We start from the raw sequence: 24,740 nt of genomic DNA on the forward strand, positions 1-24,740 counted from the left end.
GCCCAGGCCTCTGCTGTAGTTCAGGAGAAGGAAGGCTGTTCCTTGCATGTCATATCCTGGAGGAAAATGTTTAAGACCTCGCTGCACAGAAGTCAGTGTTAAGGCAGATGCTTGCAAGGTTGTATTGCCTGTGCTTCTGTCCGTCTCTGTGGTACTGCTGAAGAGATGGGTCAGGGGGAGTTTGCATCCAAGAGAGCAGCCGAGGCAGCTTGAACCTCTCCTGGGAACGTGTTGACAAGCACAGTTCATTTTTGTGGACTGTGCTCTGGTAAAGTTGCAGCAGTGGTGTCCAGTGAAATCTCTGCTCAGGTTTAATCCCCACTTCCATGCCCTCATCCCAGCTAGTCCAAGCACAAGGTGAATTTGGTCCAATAAATTGCTGAAGGCTTTCTCTGTACCTCCTGCACTCAGGGTAGAAAAGAAATATTTTCTACTAGTTTGGAGCAAGAAACTCCTTATGTGAATAATAAGTGTATGTATGTATATATTTGAGTTTTTAAATGCCTGAAACCACATTTTCTTGCGTATTGTTCACCACATCATTTCTTCCTTGCAATTTCAGTGGGTCTTCTCTTGTCTTACCTCCTGCAAAGGAGCCAGAGTTCACAGGGCTGGCAAAGGGCAAGCTGGAATCATTGTCTGTGTGTGCTTGAGAGAAGAGGTAGTCTCATCCCCAAACTTTTAGCTAACTTTTGTTACGTTCTTTTAATGGCACCTGATTAGATTCATCTAAAGAATTAATTTAAAAAGACATTCCTGCATCAGTTGGAGTAATTCTAGCCGATGTGGTGGTGCTGGGTCATAGGCTGGACTTGATGACCTTGAAGGTCTTTTCCAGCCTCAATAATTCTACAATTCTGTAATTAGCCAGGATGTGTTGTGGTCATTGTTGACTTTTTCACCAAATAATACAATCAGATATTTGACCAGAATAAAAAGAAATTAAATGTAGTGGAAGCGATGGAAGTGAGGTAGCTTTGAAGTTGTGGGTTTTGGTTTGAGGTTTTTTTTGCATACAAATACACATACATATAAAAACCACATGTATGTATTTTATAATGCTGTTTACAGTTAATGCTGTGCTACAATGTGGCCATGATAAATTTCTAGCTGAAACATGGTCTCTGTTGCTTACTTCAGCATTTGAAATGCTAGAAATTACAATCACAAAATGGGTTGGGCTGGAAGGGACCTTTAACGGTCATCTAGTCCCACCTCCCTGCAGTGAGCAGGGACATCTTTAACTAGATCAGACTTCTCAGAGCCCCATCAAGCCTAACCTTGAATGTCTCCAGGGATGGGGCCTCCACCACCTCTCTGGGCAACCTGTGTCAGCATTTCACCATCCTCATAGTAAAGAACTTCCTCACATCCAATCTAAATCTGCCCTGCTTTAGTTTAACACCATTGCCCCTCATCCTGTTGCTACACACCCTTGTGAATAGTCCTTCTCCAGCTTCCTGTAGCCCCTATGAGGGCCGCTGTGAGGTGTCCCCGGAACTTTCTCTTCTCCAGGCTGAACAGACCCAACTCTCTCAGGCTATCCTCGTAGCAGAGGTCTTCCAGCCCTTTGATCATTTTTGTGGCACCCCTCCTACAGGTCCACGTCCTTCTTGTGTTGAGGACTCCATTGCTGCATGCAGCACTGCAGGTGGGATCTCACCAGAGCAGAGCAAAGGGGCAGAATCGCATCTCTCGACCTACTTGCCGTGCTTCTGATGCAGCCCAGGATGCTGTTGGCCTTCTGGGTTGTGAGTATACATTGCTGGCTCCTGTTCAGCTTTTTGTCTACCGGTATCCCCAAGTCAAAGAATGTTCATACTTTCAGAAAGCAAAGAAGTTATTCATGTGAGGCTGTATAGGACCTTACAAAATTGTGTCATATATGAACACTTAAAATGTGGATATACACTACTGCTGGAATTGGCAAGGCAAGCTGTAGCAAAATGTGGGACTTGAGTCTTTTGGAAGTGCAGCATGGCTGGACGTTGCAGAGATTATCTGTTTCATCAGAATGGACTTGGAGAGACATATGTGCCTGGCAGCGTTTTTGAAATCAGAAGAGCTTTGGTGTCAGGTTGAATTTGAAATGAGATTCATGCAGCTGAATTAGGATCTGTGCAAAGAAGATGTCTCCCTTCCAGAAGGAAGGATTGGCTGTGTGATTGCAGTTGGCTTTGGCACTCCTGAACACACCCTTCTCATTGCCTGGCAGCTGGATTGCACAGCATAGCTGTGGGTGAGCTGGTATTTACTGCACCGGAGTCACCTGGTGAGGGAGAACAGTGTCACTGTCCAGGGGGGTGCCCTACCAGAAATCCTCGATTACTTTTGAGTAGGAACAAATTAATTAGTTGTGCAGACAGTCTAATTCTCGTCAGTAGTTTTCAAAGTAAACAAATTACGTGAACTTTGCAGACCGGTGCAGACAGCACAGCACTGAGCCCCTCTTGCTGTATGTTGTGAGTACACAGGCAGAGACTGGGGTGGTACAAATCTGCATAACTCTACTGGCAGGAAAAACAGCGATCCAAAAGGTACACAGCAGGCTATGCATACTCCTGTTTGTCTGGAAGCATCTGGAATCCTTTATAGTAGGTGAGGAGTTGCTACTAAAAGAGCCTGAGTTTTGGGTGTTTTTTTTTCCTCCCCTAGCTGTGTGTTGGACTTAAAAGGAGTTGTAAACACCAACATCATCTTCAGCCAAAATGTATTCCTGACTCCATCCTCAATAACAACAGGACGTGATAGAATAGTAGAGAAAAACCCCACAATAAGTATTAATTATAACAATTCTTACTGTAAGAGAGTTTTTACAATGAGAGCAGTCAATCACTGGAGCGGCCTCCCCAGGAGTGTGGTGGAGTCCCCACTGCTGGAGGTTTCCAGATGTGACTGGACAGGTCGCATCCAGGCCCCTTGTCCCATTAGAGGTTGGACCAGATGGTCTTCTGAGGTCCTTCTGACCTGGGCTGTTCTGTGATTATGTGTTTAATGCTTTTGTATTTCCTTAGCCCTGCTCACCTTAGGGTCTCAGCTCACTTTCAAAGACTTTTTTTTTAAAAAAAAACTTGAATGTTTAATTCTACACTTACTGTGTTGTGTTTTACATTCACAGGCATATTTTGAAAACGATAATTCTGGGCCAGATGCTCTCCTTGTTTATCTGTGGGACTGCTGTTACAAGCCAGTACCTAGCAGAACAATACCAAGTGAATACTCCGATGTTTCAAAGTTTTATCAACTATTCTTTGCTTCTTCTAGTTTATACAACAATGCTGGCGTTTAGGACTGGTATGTGAAATATGGGATGGGAGATTCTGGTTCATAATCTTTTTTTCCTCTGTTGCATTTTGCTTTCAGATTTTGAAACAAAAGAACTCCATACTTGTCCTAGTCGTTAAAAGTTTCTGCTGAAATTCCTGCTTTGTAATAACACATGGAAATGAATTTTGCAAGTTAAATGTGTATTAAATATGACTTCATTTTGTATCTGTTTAAAATTATGTGCTCTTTGTTATGTTAGGGAAGATAGGCTTTGTTGTAACAAGCTTCTTTACCAGAGGCTATTTAATATTCCTCCTGTTCTCATTAATTTAGTTGTTTAAACAACTCTAATCTCGTGATTCTTTTTTTTTCCCTCATGTGCAAGAATTTCTCTGCTTTTCACTATTTGCATTGTCTCTTCCCAGGCTGCATTTTGCTGTTATCGTATCTCTCTTAAGCAGGGGCAACCAAAATCAAAATCTCAGTGTCGTTTGTGTTTTTATGCTTCTAAAAAACAAGATTTCTGTGCAACATTTGGTTGGAAAGAAACACATTGATTGCTGCTTTCTTCTAAACAGGAAGTGACAGTCTTTGGCAAATTTTGAAACAGAGATGGTGGAAGTATGTTTTTTTGGGACTGGCTGATGTTGAAGCCAATTATATGATTGTAAAAGCCTACCAATACACAACCCTCACAAGTGTGCAGGTAAGGACTGTTGTCTCTCTTTGAACTGTTGCTTTTATTATAGTTTTAGACTGGTTTCTGAATTGAGATTTATAGGACAGACATGGGAGCTACTTAAGCCTGAAAAACCTTTCCAATATGTATCTTCTCTCTGCAGTACAGGGAAGAGCATCCTGCACCATGAATAACATTTCCAGGAAGCAGAGAAAATTGGCTGGTATTATCCAGTGCCAGCTCTTGAGTTGAACTTTAATTATTCTGATAAAAAGCACTACTAAGAGTTTGCTGACGGCCACTGAGGTTTTCCTTCTGACACAGAAAAAGATTTATGACTAGATAACATTCGCTCAGCACAGGTTCTTGCTGCTGAGAGATCTCTTGGCTACTCCTAGAAGCTGCGGAAGGTGTTGTGAGATGTAATCCCACAGGTGAGGACATACTGATGGTTGTCTGGTGTTGCTCGCTGTGCAGTAAGGGGCCAGATGTATGGCTTTTGGAAGAGACAGGAGGAAGCTTGCCAGGCTTATAAAGTGACAGTAGACATCCTCTGCAGTGCTGCACTAGAATAAGTCTTGTGTTCATAGAATCATAGAATGGCCTATGCTGGAAGGGACCTTAGAGATCATTTAATCCAGCCTCCATGTCGCCAGGGATGCCACCTCTCAACTATATCTGGCAACACATGAGGACTGAACTGGAATAGCTCAATGAGTAGGAGGGGCTGGGCTTTCTTTGCCAGCCTACACAGATATAAGCTGCTAGAAGAGTTAGTGCCTTCAGCCTCCAGCTGCATGCTCCTCCTGAGCTTGCACAGCCAAATCCCATGAGCAAACTGTCTCAGGGCACTGAGCAAAGTCAGACTAACCCCTGCCTTTTGCTTGACTGTTGGTGAGCCACGTCAGGCCCAGGTCAGCTCATGGTGTGGCTCCACAGCTGCTTCTGTGGAACAGGAGACAGGACGATGCAGAAGTGAGGAGGGAGCAGGAGTGGGGCTGTGCCAGTCTATGCCTGCTCTTACTGGTGGTGGATCTGTGGCTGGGGCCGTGGCCCCACTTACTTTAATAAAAAAATAACATACCATATGCTGTTAGTTGAAAAGGAGTGTTTAGATGTCAGTGTTTTACAGGGTCACAATAATAAGGGTTAATATTTAAAAGAATTACCTGCAAGGGCAATAAACTCCTGTGGTATGGGCTCCCTTTAGAGAACCACAGTAACTTCTTTGCTCACCAAAGACCAGTAGTGTGCTTGTTGGATTATTGTTGTCACATTTCCACTTCATACTTAATGTGTCATAACACACTCATTAGGCCTTTGATTTCCTTACAAGTAATGGCTAAGAAATCAAATCTCTCAGAGTTCCAGTCTCAAGATCAAGTTAAGATGATAATTGAGGCACTGTTTGATCATATACTTTACAGCTGGAAAAAACAGGACTTTGATCCAAGTTCTGAGAAGTAGTAAAGCTATTCCCATGATCTCTTTTATAGAAATTAAGAAATAATAGTTAGTTTGCCCAGTTGCCAAACCCTTTTGTTCGCTGAACCTTTTTCCCATGTGGTAACATTCAGACTGATGCTGCTTTGTGTCAGTTCAGTAATTGCGAACTCTGTTGTAACTACACATTGCATTAAGGTTTCTTGCATGTTGTCTGAAGTCACCAGTTTCTCACCACTGTCAGAAACGAGCTACAGGACAAGCAATAGCCTGTGGTTTGCTCTAGCACAAGGCGTTTGCTGTCAGTCGGTAGCAAGCAGTTCTGCAGCATCATCAGAACCTGTGGTTCAGGGCACCCAGCCTGATGGCCCTGTGAGTGGAAGCCCAGGGAGCATAAAAGCAACACAGGAGTATGTGGCACCTTCCCAAATACAGCGTGCTCGCTATTAAAATGCTGGCTGGCTGGAGCTTCAGCTCAGCCCTGTGAAACTTATCTTCAAAGGTCAGTTTTCTCAGCTCAACAGGGAACTTCCGTGTATTTTCTCACACATGCAGACAAAAGCAGAACTCGTTTTCCTTTAGTTATCAAATACCGGCGTTGCACGGAAGGCCTTGGGAGATTTTTAAGGCGATAACGTTGGGATGGCAACTCTCATTTCTCCGTAAATAAAGGAAAAGACTTTGATCCACAACTGAACTCTTCCTGTTCAGCTTTGGTTGAGGAGAGGGAGAATTCTTGCTGCCGGTGTTCTTCTGTCTTGTGGCAGGACTGGACTGTGCTGCTGTTTGGCCACATATTTCATAGTAAGAAACAAGCAGCGTGGGCTGTGGTTTCATGTTGTTAGCACAATTAGCATTTGCTCTGCAGGTAATTTGAGTAGAGGCATTTTACAGGCAGCTATTGACAGAGTATCAGCTGATGAAAGAGGGTTAACCTCAACAGGAGAAAAAGAAGGATGAACCCCTGGGGCTCAGCTGGAGGCTACCCTTAAGGGACCCTTGTGGAAAGTGAGCAGGGTGAGCTGTTGAGCTTTCTTGCTCACTAAGCTGTCTGCAGCTGGCAATTATAAGCAAAGCGATGACCTCCATGATAATTTATTAACCATGTATTAAAACATCTTTTAATAATTTACTTGCTCTACCTTTAAAACCTCCTATAAACAGTGTGGCCAAAGCCTGGCTTGAGTCAAAACATTTGTAAATCAAATCACCATGTTTTTTCTCTCGTAAAATACAAGCTAGAATTGAATAAGTTGAGAGTTTGCTGTGGCTCTGCTGTAAATAGTACTGCAGTACTGCTGTAAATGTCATAAAACCTGAATAAATAAACTTTATTCTTTTAAATGGTTCCATTGACACAATTCATTGAGATACTACATCTGCTCTGTGCCTCTTTGATCTTGATCCACCAAAGAGCTCTGTAAAATACTAGATTAAGGGAAGGCAAGATCCAGTAGTTGGAAATCAGATTTCTTCTGTCTGTAATTGAGTGTAATTAGCCCCTGGAACAGATTACCAGGATGTGTTCTTTATAATTTGGTGCCCATGTGCCCTGGCTGCAAGTCCTCTAACCAGAATGCTGTAGCTCCTCAGTATGTTATTGGTCTGGATGCAGCAATTCCCCATCTGGCATTACTGAAGCAGCTTCTGGCTCATTGGGTACTACTCATTGCATCCTAATGAAGATTTTATTTTTATTTTTTTAAAACCACTTTTTTCTTCTAGTCTTTCTGTTTGGGTTCCAACCTCCAAGGAGGTGGGAAAGCTATGTGGTAATATCTCAGTTAACAGGGAAATGAAACCCTACTTATTAGTGCTTACCCCCTGCTACCAGGGGGTAAACATTAATAAGGAAAATGTTTGTAATATTTCTTGTTGTTTGATACTAGTCAAAACAGTCAAATTTGGAGGAAATGCTACAAGATTTTTCTTGAGACTAGACTAAAGGTAAGGTAGAGACAAAGGCCTGCGACTAGATAGAAACTCACAGCATGATATTTTTCAGTAGAGCAAAGTTGCACTGAAATACATGATACCACACATTAGGACTTGTATGGTTTTAATGTCTCATAATACAGCCTAGGCAAGTGCTTTTGCACTTTACAAATAGAGTTTAGACACTGAACAAGTTGAAAGCAATCCAAGGAGCGAAGACAAAGAGATGGAAGGATTAGAGGCACTGTTAGGATTTAATCTGTAATAATTCACTTTAATGCTGTGCTTGTAAGACTTTAATATGTGTAGTTATGAAAAAGTAAAAACAGATGTATCATAAAAGTCTTATGAGTTTGATTAAAACCTTTGGGCACGATGGTTGAACCAACAGAAAGCGGCACAGAAGAGGACTGCAGCAGTGCCCTTAGGCAGGCAGAGGTTGGCAGTGAATGTTAGGGACTAAGGGCTTTTGTCGTCGCTGTAATGATCATGCCCTGGTCCTATTGACCTGGACCTAATGCTTTGCAGGGACTTGAAGAGGCCAAGTTTTAAAGGATGGCATTTGAGAGTAATTTGTGAGCAATCTTTGGAAGGCTGACTATGTATTTTGCTGTAGACTGTTCCATTATGTAGTTTCATGGCACTCTGCTGAGACAGGTCAGAAAATGCAACTTTTTTTTTTTTTTTCTCAAGACAAATTCAGAGACAAAGTCTGTTTTGTTGAATTAAATATTAAACCAGTTACAACTGGCTTGATGTTCTTGGTATTATTTGCTTATTCTAGAACTTTATGCCAATCTTATACTGCAGTGTATTTATTTTTCTGTTTTAAGTACATAGCTAGCAGTATTTTCTGTTATAAAGGAGAACAGGTGGAAGATGGGCAGATCTAACAGCAAGATAACGATGCGTAGGCTTTAGGAATATACAGAGAAGGGATAATAAAAGAAAGAGAAGTCAGTGTCACACCTTCTCATGGAGTTCAGACATCCTTGAACCATAGCTGCTCAGTCTGCTTGGGGCAGTGTCTGCAAACACATATGAAGTACTTTGAAACTCCGCTGCCTTGTGTGTCTCTGCTGCTGGGGCGTGGGTGCATTAGAGAGGGTTGCCTGCTTCTGATTAACCGACAGTCAGCTCTGACAGAGTAATGAAAATGCCTTGGTGGCCTCTACATGCTTTTGTGAGAATCTGGAATATTGGGAAGGTGACTTTAGGAAACCTGTTCATTCCTTCCTATCTTCCTTCTACTGGTTTTGCACATAGATTCCAGCACATATAACAATTTTATTATTTTTTTAGTAGGATCCAACTGGGGGTAAAAACCCCATCAAAACCAGAACTGCAGGGTCTAGTCCTAGTCCCTTCAGTGTAAAATCAGATTATTTGTATCCTTCAATAGTTCCAGATTTTTACTTTTTGTATATGGAGCCCTAAAGTCTAATTACAAATTTGAGAAGGAGTGAAAAGATGAGCTTTTTCCAACTGGGGAGAAAAGGAAGTGTTGATGAACCACCTCCCTGTATTGACATCATGGGGTGCAACGGGAGTTTAGAGCAACATCCTGGCATTCATTTGTGAAGCTGCAAAAATTAATTAGATCCATCACTAGAAGAGTTTCTAGATCAGTGCCTTCCTACCGGGAGAGAGTGGATCCCCACCCCAGCTCCTCTTTCACTTGCAAAATGCTGTTAGTGACTTTCGTTAACATCTGATAGTTATGGAAAGTAAGAACCTGTACATTTCTTTTTTGGGACAACACAGTCCAGATCTGGGATGGGTTTCTAATTCCAGCCATTTCTCTGTACTCACAGCTGCTGGACTGTTTTGGGATTCCTGTGCTGATGGCTTTGTCATGGTTCGTTCTCCGTGCAAGATACAGACTGATCCATTTTCTCGCTGTTGCCATCTGTTTGCTGGGTGTAGGAACAATGGTGGGTGCAGACATTCTGGCAGGCAGGCAGGACAGTGAAGGTAAGGAGTCCTCTATTGCGGTGGGGAAAGAGCGGAGAGATCGTTCCCGTGGTGGGCTGACTTGTAAAGGAGAAAATGCAGAGAGAGTGAATATACTTTTATTGTAAAAGAGAAGAGAAGACACTCTGCTATTGGTATTTCTTGTCCAAGAAGATAGTGGCTGAGGAACCACTGATTTTGTAAGGAGCTGTGAAATTTATTTGCTTGTAAGTTTGGATTATTTCTTCCACCTTAGAAGAGAAATGCTCATGTTAACGTTAAATTTTGCGGCTCTTCATCAGACCTGATGAAAGCCCTCATTCTTGAGAGCTTGTTCACTATTACTAATCATGCAAGCTGGTCTAATAAAAGATGCTGCCTCTCTGTGCAAACCTTGTCTTGCTTGCACGGTATCAGCCTGCAGACAGCTAGGCTTCTCCAATTTCCATTTTTCTATGAGCACAAATAGCAAATCAAAAGTTACTCAACAGCCGCTTACTTCTCTGTCTTTGGCAGACCCAACAAAAATGATCTGCATACCCCATGAGCCCACAGGTCACAGCCTGGAAAGCAGGGGCTGACTATGGGAGAGCAAGAATTGACATGGGCAGGATGCTGGGATCGATTCTTGGGACCCCCGGGAGGGCGGCTGGGCTCTGGGAGCCAGAGTCCATCTGGGTACTGATAAAGGCAGGTCTCGTTTTCTCTGACAGACGCCTAAATCAACCTATATCCTAAGAATGTTGAGTTTTCAGAGCCAGAGGGTCTGAGGCAAGGTAAATTTCAGGGCACTGCCTTCATCAGGCAGCATGGAGATAAGCCTGTGTGGTGGTATTACTGTAGGTAAGACATCACGACAAACTGAGGTTTAGCTTTAATGCTACGTGGTACAAGTATCTTGATGCTGTGGGAGAAAAAACATCTTTCCCTGAGACTTTGGGTTGTGCTTTATTCGCTGACCTGGGTATCCTCACTACTGCTTACCCTCATATTTCAGATGTATTTTCTTAGTGGTTGCCAGCTGGCTGAGGCAAGGAAAATTTAAATCAATTTGAGGACTTAAACAACAGCGATCCTCTTGCTATTTAGCTGATGCATAATGGCATTTATTGATGAGTGATTGTATCACAGGGAGTCCCATTTGCACAGTATAAATAAATCAGACGCAGCAGGACACACGATATCACCCATCTGCAGTGCCCTCTTAAGGCCTGTCATAAACCTGAAGCTAACTCCAGGTCTCGCTGAAATCAACAGAGTGATTTGAGCAAAACTTGAATGAGGCCTTAGTGCAAAAAGGGGAGAAATATTCAGAAAGATGGAAAGAGCATCTCTATCCAGGAATTTTCTCAAGTCCCTGCAGTGCCCAAGGTCAGCAGAAGTAGAATTGTCCGTGCTCAGAAACCAAGCCGCTCATCTGCACACACTGAAGATGTTTCCTTTCCCCTTGTACCCTGGAAGGCGCTAGGAACATGTTAGAGATAAATTTGCTTGTCTTTTTCAGGAAAGTTACAAAGTGTTTGCAGCATTACCCTTATTGTGGATTAATATTTCTGTACAGGTAGTGACGTGGTGATTGGAGATGTCTTAGTGCTTCTTGGTGCTTCTTTGTATGCCATTTCTAATGTGAGTGAGGAATACATTGTGAAAAATCTGAGCAGAGTGGAGTTTCTAGGAATGGTGGGCTTGTTTGGGACTATTATCAGCGGTCTACAGCTGTAAGGATCTAATATTTATTTTAAAACTAATTAAGAATATTCTACAGATGATTGCTTGTCTACCATGAAATGATGTTGTTGTTATTAAATTAATTCTTTGTTACGTCTGCATTTGGCCTATGTGAGAGTCCTGCCACTTCAATTGTATTTTGGTTGCTGATCAGGGTCTGTTTTACATCCTTTTTATTTGCACTGATCTTATTACAGCACTTTTAAAGCTGAAATCCTGCAATTGAACACATATGGTACTTGACTGTATTTTTGATTTTGTTGATCTCCATGAGGACAGTGTGCTGAGAATTGTTCAAAGGAATGTATTTCTTAATGGATTTTCTCTGTGGAGAAGAGAGCTCTTCTTCAGTTTAAGCAGGAGCTCTTCTTCAGTTTAAGATGAAGCCATGTATACTCTTTCAAGCAACCACGTTAGAGTAACAGACCACATGCATTTAAGTCTATCTAATGAATTTTATGTTCCTCATTTCTCATCATTATAGTTAATAATTTCCTCAAATGGTATATCAGATAAAACTATCTCTGAAGGATGAAAAAGCCTGGGAAGAAGGCATAAGAATTAAATACAAGCACTCTTGACTTTCAGGCACTTTACTTTTCAAGTCTTTTTTTCATGCTTGTTAGAGTTAGTGTCATTCAATAAAATTTCAAATAAAAATTTAAGGGATTATAAATCAGTGTTTTTATATATTTTGGTAATTAAATTATTTGAATATGATTTTTTTCCCCTCTTTTACTGTATCTTGTCTCTAACTCTAGAGCCATTGTGGAACACAAGGAGATAATGAGAATCCCATGGAACTGGAAAATTGGTATGTGTATGACAAAATGATGTCTGTTTTTACAGAACACTGGAAAATTATGATCATTTATGATCACATGCTGGGCTGTTCGTTTTCTTTCTCTGGTTGTTGAGTGGGATTTGCTGTATTGTCACAAATTTATTTTCTACAAACTTTGCAGCTCATCAAAAAGAGGAGGCTTGCCCGGATTGAACAGGAAAACCTTTGAGCTCGTATAACATGAAATACTTTTTTTCAAAATAAATTGAAATAAGTGAAGATTAAACCTGTTTAGTTACAGACATGTTTGGTGTTGGAACATCACAAGAACATTCTTCTGTTGTTCATCCTAAAGGACATACTGGAAAAATGAATTTTTGGACACATTTTAACTTCAACAGAGTTGTATGTTATTAAGAAATGCGGCTCTTCATTTCTTCAGTCAGCTCGTAGTTTAACTACGAATGAACAAGAACTTTCTAGTATAGATAGAGTAATTTTTGCAGTACAGGATAGTTTTGGAAAATAAGTATTTCTTCCATGTTTGCCTTAAATTTACATTCCTGTATCTTTTAGATCTCATCCTAAAAGATAGATACGCATCATTTTAAAGCATCTGAAGAATATCAGTGTTCTTTAAAGTCATTGTGCCGTGCCTTAGATGTAAATTGTCGTCTTGTTTTACAGTATTACTGTTTCTAGTCTTCGCCCTGTGCATGTTCGGGCTGTACAGCTTCATGCCAGTAGTGATTAAAGTTACCAGCGCAACCTCAGTCAACCTGGGTATTCTTACTGCAGATCTCTACAGTCTGTTCTTCGGGCTTTTCCTCTTTTTCTATAAGGTAAGTACCCTCGTTCTTTCACCGTAATTTCAGTTACATTTTGACTCCAAAATTATGAATCCAAAATCTCCTGAACAGTTCCTTGCAGTTCTACATTTCTACAGCTTGTATCGTTCGCCATTGGCAGATGTCAGTCAGGAGGAATCATACTTAGTTAATCACACAGCATTGCGTCTTAGGCAGATAATGATTTTCAAACTTTAAGAGACAGTAATAGTTTCCCCAGTGTGTTCAAATCATAGAGTTCTTGCCCTAAGCCCTGCATGGAACTTTACATTTGATTAGTTCATCTCTCCAAGGGTCCAAAGAGGGTTTGAATCTCCCTGTCCTGAAGGGCATTTGGTTTCTGAGGGAGAAAAAGTTTGGCTTGATTTCTAAAAATTATTATTTTCTTTTAGAAATTGAATCTGTTTGTTACCAGTGTCTTGGCATAAGAATCAAGCTCTGTCAGTGCTGCTACAGAGAGACCAAAGGAGCTGAAAAAAAATGCAGATAACTATATTATTCTGTAGGCTTTCTGAAAGGCAGTTACTTTTATTGTGCCCTAAATTATTGTTAGTAGTGTCTAGTCAAGCTAAATGATAGTGCTGCACTTTTCATCCAGAATAATTTGTGGGAACCTAGCTCATTACAGCAATTGCAGTAATTGAGTCGCTCAGTGACTGGAAGGACTCAGTGAGAAGCTTGTGAACTTTCCTTAAGAACTTAATTTGTATTATTCCATGTGGTTGCTTTCTCTTTAGCATTATAGAGAGCCAGAAGCTTTTAGGTCAGATTTGTTTCTGAAAATGAAGGCAAATTTATTTTACAGCATGGAGGTCTGGTAATGGTAGGGCCTGACAGCAGCTAGATTTTCCTTTTCAAGAGTCTCTTAGCTCAACTTTCCTCCCTGTTTTGGGTTCCAAAACTTGCTCCAAGCTACAAAGCATCCATTAAAAATGAATGTAGGAAGCGAACCATACTTACATTCTAACAATTAAAAAAATTGTATCTAAGTTGCTTCCAAACATGTATCTTGGCAGCCAGACACCTCAGCTCAAGAAATGATTATAAATTTATATTCATAGCAGTAAAAAGGAGGAACTAATCAAGACCTTTGGAAAAGATATAATAAACTTTATTTTTTCAGAATTTTTAGCTTATTTTGGGGAGAGGTTTTTCTGAGAGCAGATCATCTCATAATTATTTATTAAAATAGGAACTTGCATCTGTGGTTAAAAACAATGAAGTAGCAAAGAGGGAAGCAATAAAAATGCCTCATCTTTAGTATCAGAGGGTCTGGGACAACTTAGGAATGAAGAACTGAGAGTGCCTTATTTTAACATGGTTTTAACATAACACTTAGCAGTAGAAGATCTTGCTGCCAATTTAAGCATATAATTTCTTTACCTGTGGGGCAAAGAAACCAGGCAGGACATTTCCTGGATTAAAAAGCACCCTGGACGCAGGAATCTACAAACAAAAATGCAAGAAGTTACTCTGTATACCACATTACCAGATGATATTTCAGACCAAACTGCTGAAGATTTGGCCGGGCTGCAGAGCCCGTGGAGGGCTCTGCATTGCCGTGATCTGAGCTTACTCTGAAACAGAAGCAGCACAAACGTACAGTGGCCATGACGGAGACCATTGGCCCCAGGAATTCGTGAGGTTTTGACTTGTGCACAGTATTTTGCTAATGCACGCAACTTTTCCGCCCCAAGTGTGTCAGTTCAAGGTGAAATGTGAATTTTATGTGCCTGGTTTTTGTTTCTTTTGCTCCATAATGAATCTTTGATGTGCTTGCTTCTGATGAGCTAATTACAATAGGTACCTGTAATCCCTCAAGAGGCATTGAAAAAGATCTTCAAATGGCTTTCTTGTATAAACTCCTATGGAAGGGGGTGTGCTCCACATACAGTCACTAGATGGAGTTATAGTCCTCCAGTAACACTTAAAGGAGTCCTTAGACTTGGTTGTGAGAATGGGGATATAAGCTGCCTATGCACCACTGAAATCAGTGTCTGAGGCGAAAACAAAACCAGAAAAGACCAGTGACCACATCCTTGAAAACAAAAGAAAAAAACTAAAAAAAAACAACAAAACAACACAGAGGAGCACAGGAGCCCAGACTTGTTGGAGTGGCGTGATTAAAGTTCATGTGTGTCAGTAGCTGCAAACACAGGGTCAGGCCTCAAACCACGGCTACGCTGCAACAGCTTTGGCACCCTGGCTTGGTACCTGTGTATCTGCTCACGGGGGAGTTAATTCTGAGCAGAGTCAGAGACACTACTGCCGTGAGACGGGGTCTGGCAGTTCCTGTGCCTGCCCAGCTTCACCTGCCAGCGCGTGTCCTTGTGTACAGGCACATATATTCACTTGTGGTTGCACTCCAGAGAAGTTGTGCCTGTGCCTTAATACAGACCCGGGCTCTTCCCATCTGATGGAATTGGGTCAATCAGAGGTAGAACCAAGGGTGCTGCTCCATGAGGACATCTTCAGAGCTTGGTGCTTCCTCCTGTGCAGGGTGAATGCTTGAGTCTGAGCTCCTCCAGGAAGACAGCCAGCAAGGTGAGGAGAGAGGACAATGTATCACAAGGCCACTGTATTTCAGTCTGCTTTTCATTTTGCAGGGAAGGAGTTTCCAAGCCAAGTAACTGCCAGCTAGGCATCACAATGCCTTAACTGTAGATGCTTGTCTCTTGGATCAGATTCCACAGACTAGGTCCTACCATTCTTTTCCCACAGCTCTATTGCTTGATCTAGATCATATTTTCCAAGCACGTCGGAGGAAGCTAAGGAGGTTAGGGGCTATTGGCAGCAGGATGTTGGATGTGCTATGTCCTTCATCCTACTGTTTCATCAGTGTGAATTGGCAAAGGCAATATGGAGCATTTTAACAAATCTACTGAAGAGGTGTTCCTGGCTATGAGTAACTTGAACACTTTGTATTGTTGAATCTGGTGTTATGAAGGATTTATTTTTCTGTCAAGTTGGATGAATCTTGGCAAATACTGGGCTTTTAACAGACAAGTGAACGATAGGGAATCAAATGCCTGGTGTACCTCAGCAGTTCATACTCATACCTCACACTGTGCATAACAGAGCACAAATGCTTGTCTTGTAAAAGGAGCCTCAGTCTCTCTCGCTCTTCAAGGACTTCCTGGGTGTAGAGAACAAACTGCTTTTGTTCCAGTGGAAACATTTATCTAGTTCTGCAGACGGTTAAGAGAGCTGTGTGGAAAACCAGCTGCTCTGGTGACTTGCAGTAGGATGGGGAGATTCATCTCTTGCCAGGACCCGAAATATTTGGCTGTGCCAAAACAAAATTCTCTTTGGGGTACAGCGTTACAGCATTCATGTGTGTAAACAGCTATCTTTCAATATCGCCGTGTTTACAGTTCTCTCTCTTAAGATTCTTGTGTGTAGACCTAAGGAAACTACCTGTCCCACGGTGTTGAAGACGAGATGAGATGCAGAGAAAACCAACCAGCACTTCGAATCTGTCAGTGAATGGAGCTGTTGAATTTTGATTTTTCAGGCCTGAGTACAGATTGTGGCAATAGTTCTCTTTAAAGTAATTTTAAAAAGGAACGGTAGCATTTACATTCTCAAAACAAGGCAGTGTTGACATGGTTTTTACATCAGACACAACTTAATGCATCTCTTTCTTTCGTCTGCCAGTTTTCAGGTCTTTATATCCTGTCCTTTGTTATCATCATGGTGGGATTCATCTTATATTGCTCCACTCCAACTCGGACAGCAGAACCCACTGCCTTGCCACAGCCCAGCAGCACTGGCTTGGACAATGCTGCACTAAAGCTCGAGGAGAATGACAGCGAAACTCCGGCCATAACTGTACAGTTCACAACAGGAGAAACTGTGGTGGTCAGCACTGATTAAAAAAATGGCAGCGTTTCAGAATGAAGCTTTTTTTTTTTTTTTTTACTGCAAAATGTTAATTTGGAGAGTTGTTCTACTGCCAAGGCATACATCATGCTGCACTGGTTTCAATATACTCGAGGGACTTTTAAGGCCAGGTCCTCAATCAGTGAAGCTGTATTGATTGGTAAATCAGAAAATCTGGCCCTTAGAAGAAGACAGAATGATATTTATGTGGAGTCTCTGGAAAGTGAGAGACTGTTATTTTTAAATTCTTAATTAATTTAGCAGCAAGTGCTTGGGGGGAAAAACTAAGCCAAAGCAAGCTCCCAGATCACTAAGTGGAGTGTGTATGTTTTATATTGCATTAGGGACCAAAATCTGCAAGATACTATCCAAGGGCTTCATGATTCCCACATCTCAGAGGCACGTACCCTCAGACAGCATCTTGCAAAAGCCACTGAGCTTGTCACACGATCTAGTTCTGCAAGCTGTATTACGTACGTACGCCTTCCACATCCTGACGGACTTCATTCCTCCCCTGGAGGATTTGCTTCTTACACTCCACCCAAATGTTCATCTCTTCATATTACAGCACTTCCTGTCGCAGCTGGGGCTGCTATGAGTATTTTTATTTTGAGTTTTATGTGTGGTTTTATAATCCCTTCTTTTTTTTTTTCCTCTGAGAGCCTGTTGTTTGTGGCCTGTTGTTTGGTGCATTCCCACTAGGTGGAGGAAACAAAGTCAGGCCCTTGCTCTGTTCAGTAAGAACGATTTTTTGTTTTGTTTTGCTTTTTTTAATCTGGATGAGACAGCAAAAGGCTTTGAACTGAAGTTCATTTCTCACCGAATTGCTCCTTGAAATGAGACATGTTTCTGCAGAAAGATTTGAATAAAACTGAAGTAACAGGACATGTTTCTGCAGAAAGATTTGAATAAAACTGGAAATTCTTAAACTGAAGCATTTTAGTGAATACTTATTGCAACAATAATGATGTAATCTCCGAAAGGTTAAGTGCTTTCAGGAGATTCATTGACAGTTTTCCTCTCCCTCTTCATATTTACGCTAAATGATTAAAAAATACGAGGCTGCAGTTTTAACATCAGTAAAAACATACTGGGATTTTACTTTATCCTTTTGTACAACTCAGGTGCGTGAAGTAACAAAATAATAAAGTTTTCAGCAGCTGAAGAGTTGGCTCTTGGTTTGGTTTGTTTTTTTTTTTAAGCTAGAATTCCTCAAAATTACATTAATTAATTAATTTTACTGACCAAATGATTCTTTTTATGGCTGGGCTTTGCCATAAGAAGCAAATGTGCTGTTTTGTGAAGATACTGGTAATCATATGGCACAGATGGGTTTTGTGTACTTCTGGTGTAGTTTATTTAAGCAAAATTATCCAGGAAAAATCTTACCTTATTTTATTTAGCAGTAGCAAAACAAATGTTCAGCAGATACTGTAGCAACAAACAATGCCTTTTCACTGAGTATTTCGTGCATGAGGAGGTGAAGAGGTGCTGGTATTTTATGAAAAGCATTTGGGCCCCAGTATCTTGTGCTTTACCACTGGAGTAAGAGTCAGGTCATACACCTGAATCTGGTGCATCCTGAACTGGTGCATCTATAGACATACGTGCATTGAGAGCTGAACAAGCAGTTGAAGACCAGGTGGTGTAAGGAAGGATGATGGCAGTAGATACCTAAGAGGGGCCATCTGGATGAAGTTGTAGTGCTCCATAGCAAATTTTAGTTGCTTGCGCCCTGGAGCTAAATCCCACCTGCTGTTACCCATGTGATTTATTAACTCTGTGCTAACATTCTATGATTCTATAAAACAGCAAGCAAACCTATAGGTGAATGTTGCAGAACTCTGCTCCTAAATGTAGCTAGTCATATATTTTGTGCAAAAAAGCTTCTGAGGTCCTGTCTAAATTGTCTCTCTGAGGGGCATGATTTAGTTGTCTCGTTGTCAACTCATGCACCCTATGGAGTCTGTGGCATCTCTGTGGGCTGGCAGAGGACCCAGTATCTAGACGAGACCTGTGACTTGGAGCAGATCGTGGAGGCCAGATGAGATGCCCTAGGATCTCTGAAATGGCACTGCAGCCTGTGGTTGAGACACTCAGCACTTCCTTGATGACTGCACGGGGCCGTATATGACTACTTCAGATGCTTAACCTTTACACAGCTAGAATTGGATGCCATGAACCCCAGATGAAGCTTATGGCCCCACCTGCACTATGTTCTTTCTGTGGTCGCTGGGTGGCATGTCAGCATCTCTATTGGTGTTCGCTAACCAGCTCTGTGTGTGTCCAGTGGTTGAGAGTGAGCTTTGGTGTGTCTGCATGTCCCATATGTAACCTGATTTGAGCAAATTGTGCCAGACAGGACTTCTTGCTGAGCCGCGTCGAGAGGGGAGCGGTGCAGGGCAGCATGCGGGCTCAGATTCCCCATCAGATTCGCCAGGATTCCCCATCATTCGCTCAGATTCCCCATCAGATTCGCCAGGACAGCTTAGCGATTTGGCGGATGTATATTCTGAACTGAAACCTTTAGAACTCTGTTTCACAGATACAGGCTGTGATTTAACTTTATACAAAAGATTTCTGTGCCATGTGTTGATAGCAAATATTACGATGTGTATTAATACCACCAAGAAGGTCTGGAAGGCCTTTGAAGCTTTCAGGAAGGATGAGGTTGATATTTTTTTTGATGAATCCTTTTGTCAATGACCCACTGCCCTTGCCATCCCCATGATGCAAGACTTTTGTTTCCCTTATTGTGACCCTGCTGGAGCCCCAGGCTGCCAGTCAGCCTGGGATGGTGGCCAGCCACATGCCAATGGCTGTGCATGATGGATGCCCTACCCTTCCTCACCCTAAATTCCTACTCCCGTAGTATTCCCCTCTGGAATAGCTACATGAGTGAAGAGGAGGCAAAGCTGGCTTGCAGAAGGGCTCGGCATCACAAACTGTGATCCAAGCTCTGGACAGAAGTACTTGAAGCCCTAAGCACTTGAAGCTGGTCCCCCAAACCTGCTCTGCATGGGATGGGGGCCAGATATACCACCCCTACTCACTGTTGGTCCCACAAATCAGAAGGAAGCAGGTGCAGATTCTATAAGAAAGTTGCATTTCTTCAGAGTGCAAGTGACACATGTATTGCTCCCAGGGAAACAAATGTTCGTTTAATGAATTGCATATGCCAGATCATCTGATACCTCTGAGAGAAGGTGCATGGACGAGTCTTTAACCTGTATCTTTTTAACACTGGAATAAGAAAAAAACCAACAGCTGTCACTTGCATTAAACCCAAGTATCCAAATAAAAATATGTGACATCCAGCCCTGCCCCCCCACCCCAGTTTGGTTACAAGACATCAAAAATAATGTGGTGTCAGAATGTCATGGTGTGTTGGAAAAAGGAAAAAATCAGTGTGGCAGTAATTGAGTGGTGACATTCTCTGTGCTAGAGTTTGAGGGAGAAGATGAGCTTTTGGCCATCAGCTATTTTAAGGTTTTTGACCTTTCCTAAGTCACACGTACTCAGTTCTATATGATGTGATGTCTGGGACAATCGTATCAGTTCTCATCAGCACCATTCACTCAGACTTTTTGTATTGTGGGATATTTCATTGTGTTATATATGTGTTTTAAATATCTATTTTGATCAATTTAGCACAAACTACATGGTCAGTCATGAACAATTTTGAGCAAGCAGAGAGAGATTCCTAAAAAAGCCAAGTGAAGGCTCCTGGGACTGTCTCGGTCTTTCACCAAAATACGGCCTATTACAGATTCACAGAATCACAGAATGTTAGGGGCTGGAAGGGACCTCAAAAGATCATCTAGTCCAGCCCCTATTGGCAATTTAAGTGTTAGACCTGATGAGAATCTAATGAGCTGTGATCTTGCAGCGTTAAATTTTTAACTTGAGGCTACACTTAAACCTACACTCATCAGACAAACATCATCTGAAGTGTTGGAGTCTCTCTTTGCAGTCCTTGGAGGCAGCAATTCAGCCCCTTGGAGATGCCAGTATTTTACTGAGAATTCTTGTTTTGGGTGCCTAGTTTTAGGTGGAACCAAGCCAAGTTTAGACACCCCAACCAAGTGCGATGTCCCATTCTTACGGGCATTGGTGTCTGTAGTAAGGAGCTATCCAAGCTGGGAATTGTAGAATATATGTGAGAGTTGAAAGAGGCACAGAGAGATTTACTTAGCAGCTGTGGCAAGCCCACGTTCAACAAGACTTGTGTGCGGTGGTATTTAAAGTGTGCATGCTTCCCTCCTTGCCAGGTACAATTTAATTTTTCTCTTGTATAAGAGCATTCAAGATGAAAAAAGCCAGAAGAAAAAGCCAGAAGGAAAAAATCTGATTTTTTTTTTGTACAACACAGGTCAACACATTGCATCTGATTGTTCAAAATCAAATGTGTAGGTTAAGTTGCAGCATCTCTTTAAAATCTTGATATTAAATTCCCAAAGCACTATCAATTTTTTCCATGAGGTAACTCATGGATATATAAGGAGCAAATAGGGAAAGTTATGATTCTCAGAACTCTTGAGAGTACACAGCCTCCAAGAGCAGGTTCCCATGCCCTTCAAGACCAAAGTATTTTTGTTAAGCTACCAGTTGGGAACAGTTGCAAGATATTTTCATCTAAAGTGTATGGCCTGGGGTCAGTATCATCAAACTCAAGCATGTGACATCACTCTGTTCAAAATAAACTATTTTACCAGCTTGATTCCAGTCTTCTTTAGCTGTCGATACCATGAGCAGAGCTTGTACAGCAAGGCAGAAAGATTACTGGGAAAACAGGTGAAAGGTGTGTTTTGTTCTCATAAATCACGGCGCTGGAGTGTCCAGAATACTCCAAAAGAACAGACATTGTATATGAAACTCCATTACAGACAACTTCCAAAGAAAGCAGTAAAGAGGGCGGCTAAAAAAAATTGCAGAGAAGTATTACTGTACAAAATGAAATTTTCATGTTTATTTAAGAATGCTAAGATGTTTTTACAGAAATACCAAAGTTTATTATGTGCTAATGGCTGGAAAAAGAGCAATTTCTCTGGAAGTACATGTCACTGAAAGTTTATGTAAACAGCAGCTAGTGACAGCCCTTTGCATTTCTTTAGTAATAGTGATGCTACAACAGTCTAGCATGGTGATGCTGCTCTTCAGCACCATCTGTTGACACTGTATATGATTATTTTAATTAGGAACTCTGATAGGCCAAAGTACGCCTTCCATAGCAATGTAGCATGACCAAGGGGTGATTTGAAATAGGGTAAAAGTGTCTGGAAGAGGACTGCACAAAGTATGGCTGCTTGCCAATAACCCAGGAAACATTGGTTTTGCTTCAACTAATTATTATTTCATAAACCAGGTAGCTAATTCATACATAGATCTTTGTAACAAAGTGGGGAATGGTTTAGCCTCGAACTATTGAGCCAATAAAACATCTTCTTGAAAAATTAACCATAACCATGATAAAAATTGGGGTGGAAAGATGCAGCTAACTTCAAACAAGCCAGCGCTTCATGTTCTGATGATAATATGTGTATATGCATGATATTTGTGCCCTTAAAAGGTCAGTGAGCTCTTAAAAACCCATACAGGTGCAGGATACTACTGGTGTTCTTGCTTTGCTGTATTGTTTGCAGCAGAGCTCCCTGAAGCTCAAAAATCTTTGTCATTTGTCTCCCTCTGCCATTAGCATAAGTGCCTGTTGGACTTCCCTGAAGAAATTGCTTTCATTTAATAAAGTTTATACATTGCATGTGTTAAAAAAAGGAATCCTGCTGGGTAATCCTATCTCTTGTAACATCTGTAAATTAGTTTGTTTCTTGAGAGCAAGAATGATTTATAACTTGCAACAAAGCTAAAGTAGCATGACTAAATTAAGAGGAGCATTCAGGCAGCTGGAATGCAATTACAGAATAAATGCACATGCCGTGTTAATGTGATATTAAGGTTATGAACTCGGTGAAAGAGGAATCAGGGTGTGCAAAGACACAGTTCCTTCCTTCCTACAGTGTTTGCCTAGTCGTGCTAACATCAGATGTGTCTGTATCAGCTAGATACAATCCGAGGACTACCTGTGGGTTTCATGCATGCAGGCGGGAGATGCCATCTTTGTGCTGCACCAGCTCATGGATGGTGACACACGCTGTGCTCTGTCAGAGAGATTTTACTCTTATTCTGTTTTCCTTACTCTAAGGGAGGCATTTGGCAGAAAGACCACGGTTGCTTCTATTTTCACGATAACGTGGAGAGGCGGGGCAGGGTGCCGGGCACCTCTCACCCACCCCTGGGGAGGACCTGTGGGAGCCCAGCCCTCAGCTGGGGTGTGTTCCAGCTGGGGTGGCTTTCTCAGGATCCCAATTTCCTGTGAAGCATCATCTGCCAAAGGTGGGTGTCTCTTGGTCTCTGTAAAGGGCATCCACTGCAGCAACAGAGCTGTCATGGGCCCTCCAGCAGCATCGATCTGTGCTTGCAAGGACAGGGTGAAGGTATGGGGTCCCAAATCAGCTTAAATGCAGTGAAACCCGAGTGCAGCCTTGCTTAGGAGGCCGGTTAGCTCAATGGTTTGAGCGCGGTGCTGGCAACAAGGACCAACACCGAGGTCGCGGGTTCGATTCCTGCTCGGTCCCCATGTGTTGCCTGGTCTAGTTGAGAGGTGGCGTCCCTGCTCATGACAGGGAGGTTGGACTAGATGATCTCTAAGGTCCCTTCCCTAGGCCATTCTGTGATTCTATGATTCCTAGGACGTGTTTTGAGAACTGCAGATGGTGAGTTTTCCTGGAAGAGATTTGCAGCAGGGATTGAGGAACATGTGGCAGGATTTGGAGCCACCTCAGCTCCCCATCCTAGTGAGGATCTTGTACAGACGCGAGGTGCAGGGTTGCTACGTAAGTGTGGGAGGCATCAACCCAGGATAGAAAGCACTGTACAAGGCACATTCTTGCAGAGCCAGGTCACTGGCACGACTTTATGGCTGTGTCCCTAAACAGTAAATAAAAGAGGCTGCTTTATGGCCTCTTAAGTGAGAGCTGCAGGTTGAACCATAGTTGAGGCTTGCTTCTGCAAAGGAGAAGGCATTCCCAGCTTCACCACAATGAATACGTGGAGGGCTCTGAGAAACACCAGAAAAACAGCAAATTTAACCTATGCCTTATATTTTTTTCTTTACTTTTTTTCCTTCTTCCTTGTTTTTCTTGCTATGAATATTTTTCTCCTCTTTTCTTGCCCAAATAATGTAAAAGGCAGCTGCTTTAGCAGGTTGCTCTAGCAGAAAGAAGGGAGCAGGAACAAAAGGAACCCTCTGCTGAGGTGTGCTTCCTCACACAGACTTGCAGTAACTGTTTTTCTGAGAAACTATGAAACATCACGTAGTTCACATGGTGCTCATGCTCCGGGGAGCCTGCTCAAGGCTGGGTGCTGGAGGGGGCAGCAGGAGGTCCCTGGGTGTTCACCAAAGCCTGAGAAAAACAGCTTTCTGACTGGGAATGACAGCGCTTGGAGGAGGCACTGTGTTGGGTGAGTCCTTTGGCCATTTCAGCACAGCACAGGGCATCTATGGCCACAGCGCTGTGCCTGCAGCCGGCGGCTGCGTTCCCTTGGTATAGCGCTCAGCCCTCATTTTCCCTGGGCTCTGTGGAAATCCCTGGTGGTTCTAAGATGTTGATTATTATTTTGAGGGTTTCTTTGCAGAGTCTCAAAAGGTGTGAAGGGCGAGCCACAGTCCACCAGCAGAATGGTTTTATCTCCTGAAATTGAGGATACATTTCACAAGCCTTAGCAGGCAGCATCAGGCTCTGTCTGGTGGGTGACGTCCCCCAGGAGGGTGCTGGTGGGCTGCAGAGGTCAGTGGGAGCCCAACCCAATGCAGCCCTGTCCACACTGCCCACCTGGAGTGGCCCTTGACAGGAACCACATGGTGGTTTGATTTTGGAGGAGGCTGACTGATTCACTCCTAGAGGCTATCTGGGAGGGGAATGACCTTTCAGCAACATGGATGAGCAGGACAGCAGAATCCAGGGTTCAGTGAGAAAGCTAAAATATTCAAGACCCATTGACTGGTGATGTTATACAGCGCATGTCCCTACAGCTACACTCCCTTCCTTAAATCTTTAAAAAGCTGCTTGTCTGTTTTGATATTCCCTGAATTTGCCTGGGGAAACCCAGCTAGGACATATCATGATTTGCTAGATCTTTCCTTTCCTTTCCTTTCCTTTCCTTT

General features: G+C 42.3%; 1 protein-coding gene across 1 annotated transcript; it reads left to right on the plus strand.

Moving 5' to 3' along the window:
• Positions 1–3,118: 3,118 nt before the first annotated feature.
• SLC35F2 (solute carrier family 35, member F2) lies at positions 3,119–16,601 on the plus strand (the record flags this gene model as incomplete). The annotated part of the gene is made up of 7 exons (XM_009877272.1): positions 3,119–3,294; positions 3,846–3,973; positions 9,139–9,298; positions 10,839–10,995; positions 11,767–11,819; positions 12,477–12,631; positions 16,295–16,601. Coding segments are annotated over 7 exons (1,048 nt in total), but the record flags the coding sequence as incomplete, so codon positions are not given.
• Between the last annotated feature and the right edge of the window lie 8,139 nt (positions 16,602–24,740).

The sequence above is a fragment of the Apaloderma vittatum genome, unplaced genomic scaffold (assembly GCF_000703405.1).
Source record: "Apaloderma vittatum isolate BGI_N311 unplaced genomic scaffold, ASM70340v1 scaffold20579, whole genome shotgun sequence".
NCBI classification, from domain to species: Eukaryota; Metazoa; Chordata; class Aves; order Trogoniformes; family Trogonidae; genus Apaloderma; species Apaloderma vittatum.